We start from the raw sequence: 19,311 nt of genomic DNA on the forward strand, positions 1-19,311 counted from the left end.
CTAGAATAATAGGAACGGTAAAGATGGTAAGAGACATGAAACTCACCCCAGCTTGGAACCGTACCATAAATGGTGGGGTACAGTAACTTCTCCAATGCAATTACCCAGAAAACTCAGGTAGCAGTGAAATAATTGTCAATTTTGACAATTGAATAGAGTACAGAAAAGAATCAAGGTCCAAGGAAATGTAATAACAAGGTACCTTGGAATCACAATTTTATAAATTACAGATGGAAGGGAAAACAAAAATGTATTAGAGCACTCTGCAGGTTCCAACGAGGAAATCTGTTGTTCAATGGATGTTCGAAAATAAATGTGGATGAGGAAAAAACATTAATTACCGAGTACTGGTGAGTATTTGGTGAGTGTTGGGGCGGCTTGGTTGACAGGGTGGATCGCTTCTACATGGATTTTCGTGTCACCTATTTAGGACTAGTCCACAGCCAAGCTAAGCTGCTAGGAGCCTAGGACAAAGTAGACAGAGCTTCCTAATCCTATATTAATATTCTACATTTTGGTACAGAGTTTAGAGTAACACGTCCCTTCCTCTATCTTTCGACGGCCCCGGAACTACATCCTCAATGGATGGTACTAAAGGCAGCCATGTACCCCATAGAGCATATCTAGATACTGTTGAAGTACAACCTATTGCCTTAGGTTTGGTGGGAGGATGCCGGAGAAGTCCGCAATGGATAATATATGGGCTATTATTAAGTCGCAATCAAGTAATTTGTACATGTATAAGCCCTCCTGTGGCAAGACACGTCTATCAATTAAGTACTCCGTATGATTATGGACGTTGTACCCTACAGCTTCATCTAGTACCTAGATTTAGTAAGGTGGTATCTAACTGGTAGGTAAGCTTCCAACATTTCGAGCCGCACCCAACCACGGTACGTACAAATGATACTTCGTACCTTGAAAAGATTTATTTCAAGAAATGGCTGAGGTCTGTAATTATTTACTACATAGGTAAGGGCTCACTCATAATAAACTGATATTGCGCTGAGTAGGGTGATCCATCTAGAGCCTATAAATAAGTTAAGAGAATTCTTAAGGAGCAGTGAATCTCATCCCGTACCTTTTTACAGTATACCACTCACCAACCATAAGATAGTCGGCTTGCCGTCAAGTCTCATCCTGGCCGATGTCCTCTTCATGTCATGTCATGTCATGTATTGTCACAACCTTATCATGTTCAACCCAACCATTTCCGTTGGACCTTTGGGGAGGTGGTATGACCCGCCATGCCTCATTGGGCCAGTTCCTATTCAACCAGCCCCAAAATCTCGGCTTTTTCCCTCCTCCTTCCGGCCGGTTCAACATATTGATGTGTGCAGGGATCTAGCCCGCATATCTGTTCGGGACATCTTGTTGGATGACGGACCGTGTTGTAGGTACACTAGTGCGTACTTACCAGAGAAAATCTACAAGGTACTACCTTACAGAGTATGGAGTACGGAGTAGGTAATTCATAATTTCGATTTGGAGTGTACCTACCTACCTAGTGCGTCTCTCCAATCTTTCTTGTTCCCATTTCCAGAATACGGACGCCAAAGCTTGAGGACTCTCTGCAGTCTTTTTTTTCCCCCCCATCCCGCATCTACGTCCCTTCTTGACTCTGCCAGTGACGGGAGTATATTGTTTTATGCTCCTTCGTCTCCATGCTGTAAATCTTTTAATTCTTTCTTTACCACGATTTATTGTTCCCCTGATTTCCAATTTCTTCTACTTTCTTTCAATTACTGGAGGACGATCCAGTTGATGTGAAATCAAAGCTAGCGTCATCCAGCATTGCAGACAGTTTTTGGAGCAACAGGTAAGCATTGACTAGACCTCTGGTCGTCCTCTTGATTTTTGCTCGGGGAAGCGTACAAGAAATGGGAAGAGAGGAATTTCGAAGAAGGGGAGGGGAGAAAATACAAAAAGTGTCCGGCTGTTGTTCAAATTATCGACTGCAGGAATGAGCGAAAGAAGAGACATACCCACCAGCTTTTATTTGTTTCCTTTCTGATATCTGATCAATTGCAGAATCCCGTTGTGTCCGCGCGAATTCGACGACCATATTCGGCTCCATTGGGATAGACACAAGAGTTCGATAAAATGTACGGAGCATCGACGGGCCCCCAGACGGGCATCAACACGCCACGCTCCTCACAGTCACTGCGGCCACTTATTCTGACTCATGGGTCACTCGAGTTTTCCTTCCTCGTGCCTACATCCCTCCATTTCTATGCTTCACAATTAAAAGATACCTTTACGGCATCCCTCCCACAACCGACAGATGAGCTTGCTCAGGACGATGAGCCCTCCTCGGTGGCCGAGCTTGTAGCACGGTATATCGGCCACGTTGCTCGCGAGGTCGAAGAGGGCGAGGACGATGCACAGGGAACCTGTCTGGAAGTCCTGAAGCTAGCTCTTAACGAGTTCGAAAGAGCCTTCATGCGCGGAAATGATGTCCATGCCGTGGCAGCCGCTCTCCCGGGTATTACTGCCAAGAAAATCTTGGTTGTTGAGGCCTATTATGCCGGAAGGGCCGCCGCTGGACGGCCCACCAAGCCTTACGAATCTGCGCTATTCCGAGCCGCCTCCGAAGAAAAAGCCAGTATTTACTCAGTCTTCGGTGGTCAGGGCAACATCGAAGAGTACTTTGATGAGCTGAGGGAAATTTACATGACTTACCCATCTTTTGTGGAGGATTTGATCTCTTCATCCGCTGACCTATTGCAACAACTTTCCCGCGAACCGGAGGCCAGCAAGCTCTATCCCAAAGGACTGGACGTCATCCAGTGGCTCCAGGATCGCGACTCCCAGCCCGACACCGACTACCTTGTGGCAGCTCCTGTGAGTTTGCCATTAATTGGATTAGTCCAATTGGCCCATTTTGTGGTTACCTGCAAGGTTTTAGGTCGGCAGCCTGGTGAGATTCTGGAGCGGTTCAGCGGCACTACAGGTCACTCTCAAGGTGTGGTCACCGCCGCAGCGATTGCCTCGGCAACAACATGGGAGAGTTTCGCGAAAGCGGCCAAAGATGCCTTGACAATGCTCTTCTGGATTGGTCTTCGCAGTCAGCAGGCTTACCCTCGGACTTCTATTGCCCCATCCGTGCTGCAGGATTCTATTGAGAACGGGGAAGGCGTCCCAACCCCTATGTTGTCCATTCGAGATCTGCCGAGATCTGCTGTCCAGGAACACATTGATACCACCAATCAGCATCTTCCTGCCGATCGTCATATCTCTATTTCCCTGGTCAACAGCGCTCGTAATTTTGTGGTCACTGGACCCCCTCTTTCCCTCTACGGTCTCAACCTTCGCCTACGCAAAGTCAAGGCTCCCACTGGGCTGGATCAAAACCGGGTTCCGTTTACGCAGCGCAAGGTTCGCTTCGTCAACAGATTCTTGCCAATAACCGCGCCATTCCACAGCCAGTACCTCTACGCAGCGTACGACCGTATCCTCGAGGACCTGGAGGACATCGAAATCTCAGCTAAGTCCCTTGCGATCCCTGTGTACGACACCAAGACGGGTGATGATCTCCGGCAAAGTGGCGACGCCAATATTGTTCCATCTCTGGTTCGCATGATCACCCACGATGCAGTCAACTGGGAGAAGGCAACTGTCTTCCAAGGGGCCACTCACATCGTCGATTTCGGCCCCGGCGGTATCTCAGGTCTTGGTGTTCTTACGAACCGCAATAAGGATGGTACTGGAGTCCGAGTGATTCTCGCGGGGGCTATGGATGGCACCAACGCCGAGGTCGGATACAAACCTGAGCTGTTTGACCGCGATGAGCACTCTGTAAAATATGCCATTGATTGGGTTAAGGAGTACGGCCCCCGTCTTGTGAAGAACGCAACGGGCCTGACATTCGTCGATACCAAGATGAGCCGTCTTCTGGGCATCCCTCCCATCATGGTAGCCGGTATGACACCAACTACGGTGCCCTGGGACTTCGTTGCCGCAACAATGAATGCGGGATACCACATTGAACTTGCTGGGGGTGGTTACTACAACGGAAAGAGCATGACAGAGGCCATCTCCAAGATCGAAAAGACCATTCCTCCTGGGCGTGGTATTACTGTCAACTTGATCTACGTCAACCCCCGAGCTATGGCTTGGCAAATTCCTCTCATCGGGAAATTGAGGGCCGACGGTGTACCCATTGAAGGCCTCACAATCGGCGCTGGTGTTCCTTCCATTGAAGTCGCCAATGAATACATTGAAACCCTGGGAATCAAGCATATAGCCTTCAAGCCAGGCTCAGTGGATGCTATTCAGCAGGTCATCAATATCGCCAAAGCCAACCCGAGGTTTCCTGTCATCCTTCAGTGGACCGGTGGTCGTGGTGGTGGTCATCACTCCTTTGAAGACTTTCACCAACCCATTCTACAAATGTATAGCCGCATCAGACGGTGTGAGAACATTGTCCTTGTCGCTGGCAGTGGCTTCGGTGGTGCTGAGGACACTTACCCTTATCTTTCCGGAGCATGGTCTTCAAGCTTCGGATATCCCCCGATGCCCTTCGACGGGTGCCTCTTTGGCAGTCGCCTGATGATTGCTAAAGAAGCGCACACATCTAAGAATGCTAAGAAGGCAATTGCTGACGCCCCTGGTCTTGATGACAAAGATTGGGAGAAGACTTACAAGGGTCCTGCTGGCGGTGTGGTCACCGTTCTTTCGGAGATGGGTGAACCCATTCATAAGTTGGCGACAAGAGGTGTTCTGTTCTGGCACGAGATGGATCAGAAAATCTTCAAACTTGACAAGGCGAAGCGCGTGCCAGAACTCAAGAAGCAGCGTGATTATATCATCAAGAAACTCAACGACGACTTTCAAAAAGTATGGTTCGGCCGTAATGCCGCTGGTGAGGCGGTCGATCTTGAAGACATGACGTACGCCGAGGTGGTTCATCGTATGGTAGAACTCATGTATGTCAAGCATGAATCGCGCTGGATTGATGCCTCTTTGAAGAAGTTGACTGGCGATTTCATCCGTCGCGTCGAGGAACGATTCACCACCGAGGAAGGGCAGGCTTCTCTGCTGCAGAACTATTCCGAGCTCGATACTCCTTATCCGGCAATTGACAACATTTTAGCAGCTTACCCTGAAGCGGCTACTCAATTAATCAATGCGCAGGATGTTCATCATTTCCTTTTGCTTTGTCAGCGGCGCGGACAGAAGCCTGTCCCATTTGTGCCGGCACTGGACGAGAACTTCGAGTATTGGTTCAAGAAGGACTCTCTTTGGCAGAGTGAGGATTTGGAGGCCGTGGTTGGGCAAGATGTCGGAAGGACCTGTATTTTGCAAGGTCCAATGGCAGCCAAATTTTCTAACACCATAGACGAGCCTGTCCAACAAATCCTGGATGGTATTCATCAGGGTCATATTAAGGGTCTTCTCCAGGACGTCTATGGCGGTGACGAGTCCAAGATCCCTGTCATTGAGTACTTCGGAGGCCGGCTTCATGAAGCCGTCAGTGAGTTAGACATCGACGGGCTCACGATCTCTGAAGATACAAACAAAATCAGCTATCGTCTATCATCCTCTCCCTCAGGCGATCTTCCTGATCTTGACCTGTGGTTACGCCTCCTCGCTGGCAAATCATACTCATGGAGGCACGCTCTCTTCTTGGCAGACGTCTTTGTTCAAGGTCACCGTTTCCAGACAAACCCGATGAAGCGGATCGTCGCACCCACCCCGGGGATGTACGTGGAGGTCTCGTATCCAGAGGAACCATCCAAGACCACCATCTGTGTGAGAGAGCCTTATCAATCCGGCAAACTCGTCAAGACTGTGGAGGTGAAGGTCAACGACCAAGGTCAAATCAGTCTCACACTCTTCGAAGGCAGAACTGCAGAGGGTGGGGTTGTGCCTTTGAGCTTCTTGTTCACGTACCATCCTGAGGCCGGCTATGCACCCATCAGGGAAGTCATGGATGGTCGCAACGATCGCATTAAGGAGTTCTATTATCGGGTCTGGTTTGGTAGCAAGGATGTCCCTTTTGACACCCCTACCACGGCAACATTTAGTGGTGGTCGGGAAACTATCACTGCCCAAGCTGTCGCTGACTTCGTGCACGCTGTTGGCAATACTGGGGAGGCCTTCGTCGATAGGCCCGGAAAGGAAGTCTTCGCTCCCATGGACTTTGCCATTGTTGTTGGCTGGCAGGCCATCACCAAGCCCATCTTCCCTCGGACAATTGACGGGGATCTTTTGAAACTGGTCCATCTTTCGAACGGATTCAAAATGGTCCCTGGTGCTCAACCCTTGAAGGTTGGAGACGTGTTGGACACAACTGCCCAAATCAATGCTGTGATCAACCAAGATTCCGGGAAAATGGTTGAAGTATGCGGTACAATTCACAGAGACAGGCAACCAATCATGCATGTCACCAGTCAATTCCTATACCGAGGATCGTACCTGGATTTTGAGAACACTTTCCAGCGCAAGGATGAGGTTCCCATGCAAGTTCACCTTGCTTCAAGCAGGGATGTTGCAATTCTACGGTCGAAAGAGTGGTTCCGTCTAGACGAACCCGACGTCGAATTGTTAGGTCAGACTCTCACTTTCCGTCTCCAGAGCTTGATCCGGTTCAAAAACAAATCTGTATTCAGCCACGTTCAGACAGTCGGCCAGGTGCTGCTTGAACTTCCCACAAAGGAAGTCATTCAGGTTGCAACAGTGGACTACGAGACCGGAACCTCTCATGGTAATCCGGTCATTGACTATCTTCAACGCAATGGTACGTCCATAGAACAACCAGTCTATTTCGAAAACCCTATTCCGTTGAGCGGAAAGACACCCCTCGTTTTGCGCGCACCGGCATCCAATGAAACATATGCTCGGGTTTCAGGCGATTACAATCCAATTCACGTCTCTCGTGTTTTCTCTAGCTATGCCAATCTTCCGGGGACCATCACACATGGCATGTATACCAGCGCCGCTGTTCGCAGTTTCGTCGAGACCTGGGCCGCTGAAAACAATATCGGCCGTGTTCGAGGCTTCCATGTGTCCCTCGTCGGTATGGTCCTCCCCAATGATATGATCACCGTGAAGTTACAGCATGTCGGTATGGTGGCCGGCCGTAAAATCATCAAGGTTGAGGCCAGCAACAAGGAAACAGAAGATAAGGTTCTTCTGGGCGAAGCCGAAGTCGAGCAACCAGTAACCTCCTATGTTTTCACTGGACAGGGCTCTCAGGAGCAGGGAATGGGTATGGAGCTGTACAGCAGCAGCCCTGTCGCCAGGGAGGTTTGGGATCGGGCAGATCGTCATTTTATCGAGAACTACGGCTTGTCCATCATTGATATCGTCAAAAACAATCCCAAGGAGCTCACTGTCTACTTTGGTGGTCCCCGTGGAAAAGCCATTCGCCAAAACTACATGTCGATGACTTTCGAGACAGTCAATGCGGACGGCACGATTAAGTCTGAGAAGATCTTCAAAGAAATCAATGAGGACACGACATCATACACATATCGGTCGCCGTCTGGATTGCTCTCTGCAACTCAGTTCACGCAGCCGGCACTGACACTGATGGAGAAGGCAAGTTTCGAGGATATGCGCTCCAAGGGTCTCGTCCAGAGAGATAGCAGCTTCGCTGGTCATTCCCTGGGTGAATACTCCGCTCTCGCCGCTCTTGCGGATGTCATGCCTATTGAGAGTCTGGTTTCCGTCGTGTTCTATCGTGGTTTGACTATGCAGGTTGCTGTCGAAAGAGATGAACAAGGACGTTCGAACTACTCTATGTGCGCCGTCAACCCAAGTCGCATCTCAAAGACATTCAATGAGCAAGCCTTGCAGTACGTCGTTGAGAACATTGCTGAGCAAACAGGTTGGCTATTGGAAATTGTCAACTACAATGTCGCAAATATGCAGTATGTTGCTGCTGGAGATGTAAGTGTTCCCCCTTTCTTCCTCCTCAATATCTCAGCATTCTAACTTCGACAGCTCCGCGCTCTTGATTGCCTTACAAATCTGCTCAACTATCTGAAGGCTCAAAACATCGACATTCCAGCATTAATGCAGAGCATGTCCTTGGATGACTTGAAGGCTCACCTTGTCAAGATCATTCATGAATGTGTCAAACAAACCGAGTCGAAGCCCAGGCCTATTGTCTTGGAGCGAGGCTTCGCCACTATTCCGCTGAAAGGAATCGACGTGCCTTTCCACAGCACCTTCCTTCGCTCCGGTGTCAAGCCTTTCCGGTCATTCCTGCTGAAGAAAATCAACAAAACTACCATCGATCCGAGCAAGTTGATTGGCAAATATATTCCAAATGTCACTGCCCGCCCATTTGAGATCACAAAGGAGTACTTCGAGGATGTGTACCGACTCACAAACTCTCCTCGGATCGCCCATATCCTGGCAAATTGGGACAAGTATGAAGAGGGAGGTGAGAACACTTCACGCGCCACAGGCACCAACACTGCCTGAAAAGTTGAAAGGAGATGATTACAGAGTCCTGGCCTTTCCATGCTATGCTTCCTTAGCGTTAGGTTCTGCTTCTTGGTGCCCTCGTTTACACATCTCGTATGATAGCCCAACATAATAGATTTCTGTATTTAGGTTTAATGACACTATATTTTTGTTCTTTATATGATGGTCTGTAAAGCTTGATTATATCGCATTGCTCCTCATTGGCCACTGTGTGAGCTGCGTTCGCAGGACCAAACCGAAAACCTGAGAGTCATCGCTAAACGGAGTTAGTTTGGCCGACTATGGCAACGCTCTAAAACGTTATATCGCCATATCGACAAACTAAGTACCAAGTCAACACTAGCGATTGTCGGTGCCGAAAAATTGCTTACTCCATGACCACGCATGTAATGTAAGAAAGGGAAAACTAGGAATAGCCTTGCGAGCGCTCGATACTACTCATGTTGGAAGACTGCAGGAGTGTGCATTGGGCGTGACTCGGCGATAGACCCTCTGTATTATAAAGGTCCTGGAGAACAAATGCGTCTCAGTGTTGTCGGAGTCTCATTTATCTCTGACCATCCTTCAGTACACCTGGTCGCAATAGCCGGTCCTCTTTTCCGTACACCCCGACATCCTTGACTATTGCAATGAACTTGCGGTGATTCTCCTTCGACTCGCCTATGCGAGGCCGAAAAATTTTCAGAAGATCACTGCTTAGTATACCAGTTTGAGGTATGGCGGCATGGATTTCTGCTGGAGTCGGGAAGCTTAGAGTCCCGGAAGGTACCGGTGTAGAGATGCGATTTTGCCCTGCATGCAGAAGTTAGTTCTATAGGCGGACAGGCAGCGGTGAAAACATGAACATCTAGTGAGATCTTACCCCTCAGTGACTCGGGACTGCTAGCACGACTTGCGGCGAGACCCTTACTGCCTATAGGAGTTGGACTGCCTGCCCTGGATCCTTGAGGAGTTCCGCCTTGTGATGTCGCTGCAGGTGGGTTAAGCTTCAATTTCTTGATTTTTCCACTTTCACTCATCTCCCCTCCAGAGGCGGCTCCCCCATCAGCATCGCTAACCGATCCCGCTCCTGCGACGTTCCGGATGCGTTTCTTACCAACCTGTACCGATGAAAAATGAGTGCAATGAACAGACAGCTACGGTTGGAGAAACTCACCTGTCCTGGAGGCGCAGTTGGCGACAGGGCACGAGAAGTTGGCTGGGGCGTAGGCTGAGAAGAAGGATGCTTGCTCTTTGCCTTTTTGCGAGAGGTATCTGTGCCACTTGCATCTGATACATTTGGAGACCCAAGCCGTTTCCGCGACGCTGCACCTGGGCCCTTCTTCAAAGGTTCAGTGTGCTTCGGACGGCCAGATGGGGTAACATTTCCCCTTGTCGAGGGAGCTGAATCCTTCTTATTTTTTTCCTCTTCAGCTTTTCGCTCCTCTTCCCGTAATCGTTCAGCTTCGCTATCATCAGAGCTCTAAGTTGAACGTAACCTCATTAGCGTAACTGTGTAACCAGATAGGATCCAAACGAACACACCTCTTCATCAGAGTAGGGGTTGACATCAGAGCCACTGCTATAGTCGTAATTCTTCTCTCGTTTTTTGAGGGCTTTGCGGACCTTCTTGCCCAGTATACGGCGAGCTTCCCGTTCTCTCTTTTCCCTGAGCTCCTCTTCTTCGTAATCCTTTTCATCCTTCAAATCGAAGACGTTTGCCTTCAGCTGATCCTGTTTGATCCGCTTTTCCGCTGCCTTGGTCTCCTCGTCTTCGTTGAAAAGATCATCGTGCTCTTCATCATCCGCAAACCGATCTTCTTCGAAATCCATTTCATCGGCTTCCAGGCCGTCAGCACCTGCTGGGGTGCCTTGTTTACCAGCGTAAACCTTCCGTTGTTTTGCGAATTGTTCCAATTCCTTACGCTGTGCTTGCTCTTGTTGCTTTTCCATAAACCACCTGGGATCTTTGATTTTCTTTGCCATAAATCTTTCCGCTTCTTCAATGGTTAGAGCTCTGAATTGGCTCTTGGCACCGAATTTATACCATTTCTCTACTGGTATCATCCTCATCCTACCATTCTCGGGTATGAATACGGCATGTGTTTCGGAAAGAGCGGCTTCGTAGTTTCCCACCCAGATATTCTTGTTGTCAAAGTCCTCGAGATGCCAAGGTAAAGCCTCTTCGTATTTAATTCGTGCTCTGGCGACCTCTTCAGGTGTCATGTCTGTCTTCGACACTTGCTGCGTCTTTTGTTTCGGAACATTGGCCCGCTTGGGTGCTGACCCCATGGAAGGGGCTATTTGGGCCAAATTTTCAGCACGCTCTTTTTCTCTCGCGGCCTTTCTAGCTTCAAGCTCCTCCCTCTCGGCATCGCCTAACTGGTGACTAGATTGAGGCGTCAACTTCTGTGTCTGGCCTTTGTCCTGATTCATCTCTTGCGTCTTTGCTCTAGGGTCTCGACGTTGAAGTCTGACAGGTCGAGTAAATTGAGACTCATCACGAGGATCGATAGTCTTCTTGGACGCGAAGCGAGCGATGTGATGTTTCAAGCCTACTCGCAACGATCGCTTCGTGATCACTATGGGATAATCCACATAAGTCTCAGACAGTAAAGGACCGCTGAAACCATTCACTGAGAAATCATTTTGGGGGGCGCCGGGGGCAGCTTTCTCGGCTTGGGTCGCGGGGGTGATATCGGGAATTACTGGACGAGTTGTTGGTTTTGTGTCTATACCAACAGAAGAAGCCGAAGTAGCTGCCGGTCGTGCTATAACCCTCTTTTTTGGCCTGACTAAAGGGTCTGCAACTTTAGGACGGCGAAATCGCATCGGCGGAGCTTTGTGAGCGCTTGTGTGAGTTTGTGAGTTTGCATCACTGGCAGGTAAAGTCATAGTGACCTATATTCCAACTGCGCCTGCTGAGATAATATTTAGGTTAAGAGAGATGTCAGTAGTGCTATTAATGAATAAGCAAGAACAACTGGGAATCTGTTTATGCGCCTTTCTCAGAGGCAATAGGAGGTGATGTGATGTATGGTCTTTATGATTACATAACCATAGCTATCATATTATCATTCACATGACTGGGTATGTGGATAGGGAAGGACTAAGAAGACCTGGGCTAACTACCTTAGCAGGGAGTACCATATAGATTTTTGTACATAGTTATCTAGAAATTGCATGACTAAAGGGAGAAATACTGATAGAGCTTGCACTAGATACCTACAGGTATCTCCTTAAAAAGTTGCAACCATAAGAGAACGTGAAGGTATGCAAACTCTGTGGCCTGTAAATTAGGAGTACAGAATAATACATAGACTTAATCATTACCGAATAGAGAGTGGTTCTTTAGCGCATATAAAGCACCATAACTCATAATAACTATATTAGAGAATAATATTTACTCTGGTCGTACAGAGGTACTGTTGTAATGATCTTTATGTAGATCAGTGCCGTGGCGAAGAGGCTAAATCACTCTGGTCTGCCCCTAGTTTCTCAGGGTATTTCTCAACTTCTTGCATATTATATAATGCCATGATTTATCAATCTCGGACCGTCGCTTTTACAATATCCTTGGAGATCATAAGAATTGTGGTCATCACTATAACAGAGATGATTCTGTCTATATCCAGATGTTCATCACGCCTCGATTGTATCTTACCTCCCAAAGACCGGATCAGGAAATAGCTTCTTCCTCACAATTCAAGTCCCTCAAATTTCATTCAATTACTGGGTGGCAAGCAGACACAGTACAAACCAAAAGAGCTACTGATATGCTGTTGGTGCATCAAGCTGGCAGTGTCCGTGTAGGAGAAGCAATCAGGTTCGTCTTTTGTATCACATTATACTCTCCTTGGTCCTACCGGGCGTAGTTCCTACATACTCTACTTATATACTAATATGTTGTTCTCAAACAGATACACAGTGACTTACACACCGGTAGCTGACAATGTCCATCCTCTACCAGATGCGCTACATGTCAAGGTCAGAAACACATCTGCCATCGCACTGCGGGCTGCGTACCTGCATGGGCCATATACTCTTTATGCCTCCTGTTATCCTTCCACATTCGACCCTCATGGCCATTCCCAGGATGAGGAAATCGAGGGGATCCCTCAATTTGAACCATACCTTAAGGCAGGAGGGGGCTGGAAAGCAATGATCCCTATACCGAAAAGCCTGCATCGAATTCCAGAGACGCCCGCATCACCCGACAGCATTCAAAAAGTGACCTGGGTTATCGAGATAATATCGCAGGTCATTTTCTCCACCACAGCTATTGTCAATTATGAGCTACTCATCGGCCGTGATGAGGAGTCAGTTGAACTCCCCTACAGTGGCGGGTTATCGGTCGGCAGGCTTCACCCGGCAGCTCACCTACAGGATCATGTACAGCCCACAACGAAAGGCAGGCAAGTGGTTGCTACGAAAGGCGTTTTTTCGAAATCGGTTTGTTTGCGTATAGATGACACCGCCAGTCTCTGGAATACGCCTCCTTTCCCATCTCAACACGATGCCGTTGACCACACTGGATCTCCGTCGAATATACCACCAACGAACGGGGAATCAGTGGAAAGGGCCAACCAACCCGACACCACTCGGCAAAACTGTGCGTGTCGAAAAAAAGTTCACCTCGTCGTACTTACACATGGTCTACACAGCAACCTTGGAGCAGACATGCTTTACTTGAAAGAAAGCATTGACGCTGCAACTAAGAAAACACAGAGAGGGGCATCTTGCAAGTTGAGACAACATTTAACTCCGCAGGTGCCGAATGGCGTCTCTTCTCTAGATCGGTAAGCTTTGGAATTGCTTGCGTTAAGACAATTATGTTATTTGGCTATCCCTTTGACCCTTCTGACTTAATGTTGGCTGAAGTTCCATTCGCGATGATGATTCGGCCGATCAAGACGATATCGATGACGAACAAGTCATAGTTCGAGGTTTTGCTGGTAATGCAGTACGTACTGAACGCGGAATACAGTATCTCGGCAAGCGACTTGCGAAATACGTCTTGTTCATGACATACCCAGATCAACCCTACAAACCACTCAAACAATCTAGAACTAAAACGTTCACTGAATCACTCGGTGCATGGAAGAGTGCGAAGGAAAATGTTTTTAACGACCCTTCTGAGTCTCGAACTCGTGCAGATGAGGCAGAAGACGAGCATCGTTACTACCAGATTACGAGTATTAGCTTTATCGGGCATTCTCTTGGAGGTTTGGTTCAGACGTATGCCATTGCATACATTCAGAAACACTCGCCTGAATTTTTTAATCTGATCCGCCCTGTCAACTTCATCGCTCTAGCGACACCTTTCCTTGGGCTCAGCAATGAGAACCCTATGTATGTCCGCTTTGCTCTCGATCTCGGCCTTGTCGGCCGGACAGGCCAGGATCTAGGGTTAAGCTGGACTGCTCCCAGAGTACGGAGCGGATGGGAGGCGGTAATCGGCGGCAGAGGTACTTCTACAAAGCCACGGGACCATGTAGATCATGGACCTAAGCCTTTGCTAAGAGTACTTCCCTGTGGTCCAGCTCATGAGGCGCTTTCCAAGTTTGACCGTCGCACGGTCTATTCAAACGTGGTTAATGATGGGATTGTGCCTTTGCGAACTTCGTGCCTATTATTTCTTGATTGGAGAGGGTTGGAGCGCGTTGAGAAGGCAAGAAGGCAGAACGGCCTTGTTAGCACAATGGCGGAATGGGGATGGGCAGAGTTGACCGGTGCTAATTCGGTCTCACTTCGGTCACCTCATTCTCCTATCGATAGCAATGCGTCGCCCGCCAGAATTGACCATCGCGATAGCGGCAGGATCAATTCTCCGTCAGAGGAGGTCCAACAACAAAGGCAAGCTGAGACAGTCCAAAATGCTTCCATTGTTGATTCTCCGGTCTTATCCACTGGCGAAAGCGCAAACCATCAGCCGCAAGTAGAGCTAGGCGGCTCAAGACAGAATCAGGAACCTAAGATATCTTCGATTCAGCCTTCGCTCAACCCGCTGAGCGCGTTTTTCTCGATTTTTCGGCCAAAAAGAGCAACAACTGTATCATCTAGGCATAAACATACAAAAGTCTACAAGCGGAGTCAGACTCTGAGTACCACATCTGACTTCGCCCATGCGTCCACTTCTAGACCGTTTCCCCTTGAAGAACCTCTTTCGCGAAACTCTTCTTACGAGGAATCCGGGCTTAACGCTCCCCCAAGAACCACATTTTTTGAATCAGCCGGAGATCTTCTCATGCCACCTCTACCACCGGTTCAGTTTATTGTTAATCCTGCTTCCAGGCCAAAGACAATCTTTCACGACCGTATATATCACCCCGAGGACATACCTCCTTTGTCTGCCAAGCGCAAGACCTCGCCATTGAGCTCTTTTGAGAGTAAGGCTTCTGATGGTCCGCGGGATTCAGGCTGCGATGAAAGTCGCTCTACCAATGACGGAAATGCGATGCCCGCTGGTTTGAAAGTTGAGGAAAAAATCGCCAGGGCTTATCACTGTGGAATGTCATGGCGCAAAGTCCTTGTTCGCCTTGAACCAGATGCTCACAATAACATCATCGTGAGGCGGATGTTCACGAATGCGTACGGCTGGCCCGTAGTGAAACATCTCGTCGATAGTCACTTTCGACAGGATTCCCTGAACGAGATTCAGAAAAGGCCGGGAGAAAGCGTCCAGGAGGCACATATACCTGTAGGGACAACTTGTGATACGGATGGTGGAACTCAATCCTAGGCTGGTTTGTTGGATGAAAAAACGACTTCAACTTGCAGGTCATACGGCGCCGGCCAATTTCTCAGCGATGCATATCCAAGCTACTCGACCGTTGAGAACATCGACAGTACGCAGTAAGCCCTTCGAACAAGGCCAGAACTCATGAAGGGGTGAATAGCACCGTTGGCGCGCAACCAAGCCGTCAATAGCTAGGGCGGAGAGTCAGACTATCATTTGATCACGTAGACCAAAATGCCGGTAATTACAAGCCGGATGTAGGCATCTAGACTACAGGGCACAGGCATGCCGGAGAATACCTTAGGTATGCTGAGTTTTACATATTGCCAAACTGATGTGTCATCGTGTCTGAGATGTACATTGTAACATGATGGTGGGAGTCTTTCTCCCTCACTAAACTACTCAATATTGTCAACCACTTTCCTCGGTTGGTGTTGAGAGCAAGGCTTGCGGCAGCCGGAAACCGGCAGTTTCGAGGGCGTGCTTGAAAGCGCTCAGCTCACTATTCAATTCAATACTCGAGATGGCATTGTATATGCCCCCAAAACTCCTCGATTAGCTCCTTCTGTCCTGCTCGATTTGGCGATCCTCGGACTGCGAGATACTTTCGCCCATCAACGCTGGCTTCCCAGTTGCCAGGGTTGCCGTCCACGATTATACCGCCAGCTTCTGTCAGAATGACCCAGCCAGCGCAAACATCCCACGCCCAGCAACCACCTTCCCAATACAAGTCGAGATTCCCACATGCGACCGCGCAAAGGTTTAATGCAGCTGAGCCCATGCTACGCATTGAGCGTACCATTGCACCACCATCATCCTTGGTTTTACCGAGTTTTTCAAATGTCCGTACCTTCGTCGCCCAATTCTTGCCTGCTCTCTCGGAACCCCACTCAACGCCGATGAGAGCATTCTCTAGGCCATTCAATGGCTCAAGGCTCCTAGCGTCGAGCGGAAGTTTGGTGTTGCGATTTAAATACGCCCCTTCTCCACGGATGGCGGAGTAGAGGGTATTGTTGAATGGATTGTAAACAACACCAACGACCGGTTTCCTGTCGATCGCAAAGCCGAGAGAGATGCATGCATATGGGAATCCGTGCACAAAATTGACTGTACCGTCGATGGGATCGACGACGAATGTGGGGGCATCAGTTAGTGGACTTGCAGGGTCATATGTCTCCTCGCCATGAAATCTATAGTGGTGGACTGTTAGCTCTTCTCATCGCTAAGTGAGTAAGAGAGTAGCCTGAGATAAATCACCAGACCCGTAATCATCGCTTTGGCCCGTTGGCGAACATTATAGAAGGGGTCGTATATGACTTACTGGTACTGCGGATATCTCCCTGCTAACGCTGTAGATATCATTTTCTCAACCGCACGATCATATTCAGTGACGAGATCTGCGGCTATGGAAGAGGTGAATACCTTAAACGCAGCTGGGCACAGACTGGAAACTCACTGTTCTTCTTTGACCCTGTCCTTCCTGTGTTCGGCAAGGCATTGGTAATGATTTCTCCAGCCTTGGAAGCTAGTTCTATCAGAAAATCATGTATATCCTTGAGGTCAATTGTTTCTGCACTCATGTTTCTATTCTTCCCTCTTTTATAATCTGCGAAGAGATGACTTGTTGGCTCTGGCCCCTTGGAAGAAATTTGACTGGATGTTCTTTGATGAATTCGAGCCCCGCCGTTAAAGTTCGTCTGTCAAATGGTCGACTTTACCGTAATGAGCCATCCATACATATGGAGTTGTAGACATTACTATTCCGGCCCACTTCTACTTACCTTGACTACTGAGTGACCAACCCCCACGCGCTTCTATTTGCTGAGGGAACATGAAGACTCCATACTGTTTCATCAGTTTGATGATCCTATATAAGTTACTGGCATACATTCACTACGCTACCTAGAGTTGTTTTCTTGTACCCGCTTTTATGAGTAAAAGGGATAAGATTCGTCAGATTTAGGATTCATCTGAGTCTTGAATCCTGGAAGAATTAAGTGTGCTTGCAAAGCTGCCGAGTATTAGTGAATATTCAAATTCAAACCTATATTTGAAGAAGGAAACAGCGCGAGGCAATCTTATACCGGACTATGTACCTGATAACCAGAGGAGGGTAAGTTATAATAAGTTCATAACCCCACACCAGTGACGTTGGAGAAAAGTCCCCGCACCAAAAATTTTCCCGTAGATAGATCTAATACTAAGGTAGCATGTATCACTCCACTTACCTGCAATAACAGCCAACGAAAGAGGGAAAAGAGAGGAAAAAGGAGGAAACAAAAAGTCTTAGCTTCAGTCTATAGACTCTATTGTCTGTTCTTTGTTTTCCCGGTCCCTGGAATTACCCCTCAGTATGCCAACAGTCTTAGAAGAGGTGAGTCTGCGAGGTCCCTAACTGTTAGCTGGTGAGATGGGAACAAAGAAATTTCAGATGGAAGAGAATGAGAGGGAACTCTTTAGCAATGAAAGCAAGCAGAATCGGGGACTCCTTTAATGGAAGGATTAGGGAAGCTAACAGTCTTTATCTCTCCATGGATACAGCTTGTTGAGTTCCTCCACCATGGAAATACTCAGATAAGACAAATTGGTAGAAACGTCCCTCTCGATCAGGGAGCCTGAACACTCAAACATCAGTTGAATGGTCTAACGCTTGCGTCCAATTTAGCATGCGAAAACCTCGTTGGCTTCTCGACCGCTCAATCGGACCTCTTCAAACGTCATCAGCTTCTTCCAGTGCGCGATCTCAAACTTCTGGTTCGAGATTATACTGTTAGTAAATAAGCTTCTAACATATCGAATTTGGGAACGGTCTTGCTGAAATTAACTAGCCAATCGCGAAAAATGCACTTACAATTCTCATCAATATCTCCTCTGACCAGGAAGTATTGGCAAATCTTGCGGAAGATGATGCGTTTCTAGAGACTCTCATGGTGAAGATAACGGTGAGTACACCAGCCTCTTGTTTCTGGGACGCTTAAGGAGATCGGGGTCTATGCTGACAACTCGGTCAACCTGAAAGGACGTCAAGGAACCAATCGCGGATGACATTGCTATGCTCTTCGCCAATCTCGCCAAGTCAGATAAATTGAGCCGGCTCATTACGTTGAAACGGAGGACTGCCGAATCCGTTTCCACGTCTACTATGGCGATCGATCAACTGATGGATTGTTTCGTGAAAGGCGCTGAGGGTGCTTTAAATAAAAAGGCCAATTTTGATTATCTCTCCTATTTATTCGCCGATCTCTCCAAATCTGAGGCAGGACGCGCATATTTTACCACCCGACAGGATTATGATGGTGTTGTCCCTGTCACTAAATTGACTGTCTTCACTGAGCATGAAAGTACAGTTCGGAGAAAGGGGGTGGCGTCAACGATTAAAAATGTCGCTTTCGAAATTCCGTTTCATCCGACTCTGCTCTGCGCAGACGAAGCCAATCTACTTCCTTACGTGTTGCTGCCGATTACAGGGCCGGAGGAATTCAGCGAGGAAGAGTCAATGGCAATGTTGCCAGACCTGCAGCTGCTACCCCCAGATAAGCAGAGGGATAGTGATAACAGCATCATTGTAACGCACCTGGAGACATTGTTACTGCTGACAACGACACGAGAAGGTCGTGACAAAATGAGGGCTATCAATGTGTATCCCATCATCCGGGAATGCCATCTCCATGTTGATGATGAAGGCGTGCGCGAAGCCTGTGACAGGCTAGTCCAGGTGCTGATGCGTGATGAGGAAGGAGAGGAAATTGCCAGCCAAGCTCAAATTGAAGGCACAAGTTCTATCTCTTCATATTCAGATATCCATATACAACAAGGGTCTGAACAGAATGATGACGAGAAGGTTGTGGAATTGTTCTAGTATGAATGGCATTACTTGCTGTGAGATTCATTAGGGACATCAAAGTTGCTTATATTGTGAATACAATATTAGCTAACTACTGATCCATTACTCATTGCGCGATCAGCTTTTCCCATTAAATATAGTGCGGGCTATTTTCTGGCAAGAGAACAGGATTGCACCCTAGCTATCCACTAAACATATTTACCTAAACACCTTGCCTTTCCTATGCGCTTATAGTTCGCCTCTATGATTGAATGCTCACTAAGATGTCTTGCTTAATCATTAAGCTTACAAACCTGGCAGAGTCAGGAAA

General features: G+C 48.0%; 5 protein-coding genes across 5 annotated transcripts, besides 1 other annotated feature; 3 read left to right on the forward strand and 2 right to left on the reverse strand.

Annotated features, from left to right (window-relative positions):
- Window positions 1-1,156: 1,156 nt before the first annotated feature.
- Window positions 1,157-1,177: a microsatellite.
- Window positions 1,178-2,103: 926 nt separating this feature from the next.
- On the forward strand, window positions 2,104-8,436 carry NFIA_006490 (tetrafunctional fatty acid synthase subunit FAS1; the record flags this gene model as incomplete). The annotated part of the gene is made up of 2 exons (XM_001259179.1): window positions 2,104-7,896; window positions 7,951-8,436. 2 exons carry the CDS (start codon window positions 2,104-2,106, stop codon window positions 8,434-8,436), a joined length of 6,279 nt encoding a protein of 2,092 aa, XP_001259180.1.
- A 550-nt stretch (window positions 8,437-8,986) lies between these two features.
- Window positions 8,987-11,313, reverse strand: NFIA_006500 (transcription factor IIF subunit TFG1; the record flags this gene model as incomplete). The annotated part of the gene is made up of 4 exons (XM_001259180.1): window positions 8,987-9,231; window positions 9,302-9,539; window positions 9,596-9,901; window positions 9,964-11,313. The coding sequence occupies 4 exons, from the start codon at window positions 11,311-11,313 to the stop codon at window positions 8,987-8,989; spliced, it is 2,139 nt and encodes a 712-aa protein (XP_001259181.1).
- A 1,008-nt stretch (window positions 11,314-12,321) lies between these two features.
- NFIA_006510 (lipase ROG1 family protein) lies at window positions 12,322-15,160 on the forward strand (the record flags this gene model as incomplete). Its single annotated transcript, XM_001259181.1, has 2 exons — window positions 12,322-13,217; window positions 13,300-15,160. The coding sequence occupies 2 exons, from the start codon at window positions 12,322-12,324 to the stop codon at window positions 15,158-15,160; spliced, it is 2,757 nt and encodes a 918-aa protein (XP_001259182.1).
- Window positions 15,161-15,668: 508 nt separating this feature from the next.
- On the reverse strand, window positions 15,669-16,737 carry NFIA_006520 (inositol monophosphatase family protein; the record flags this gene model as incomplete). The annotated part of the gene is made up of 2 exons (XM_001259182.1): window positions 15,669-16,347; window positions 16,580-16,737. The coding sequence occupies 2 exons, from the start codon at window positions 16,735-16,737 to the stop codon at window positions 15,669-15,671; spliced, it is 837 nt and encodes a 278-aa protein (XP_001259183.1).
- A 773-nt stretch (window positions 16,738-17,510) lies between these two features.
- On the forward strand, window positions 17,511-19,016 carry NFIA_006530 (protein HGH1; the record flags this gene model as incomplete). Its single annotated transcript, XM_001259183.1, has 4 exons — window positions 17,511-17,531; window positions 17,792-17,926; window positions 17,986-18,099; window positions 18,177-19,016. 4 exons carry the CDS (start codon window positions 17,511-17,513, stop codon window positions 19,014-19,016), a joined length of 1,110 nt encoding a protein of 369 aa, XP_001259184.1.
- Window positions 19,017-19,311: the final 295 nt, after the last annotated feature.

This window comes from Aspergillus fischeri, genomic scaffold, assembly GCF_000149645.3.
Source record: "Aspergillus fischeri NRRL 181 1099437636265 genomic scaffold, whole genome shotgun sequence".
NCBI lineage: Eukaryota > Fungi > Ascomycota > Eurotiomycetes > Eurotiales > Aspergillaceae > Aspergillus > Aspergillus fischeri.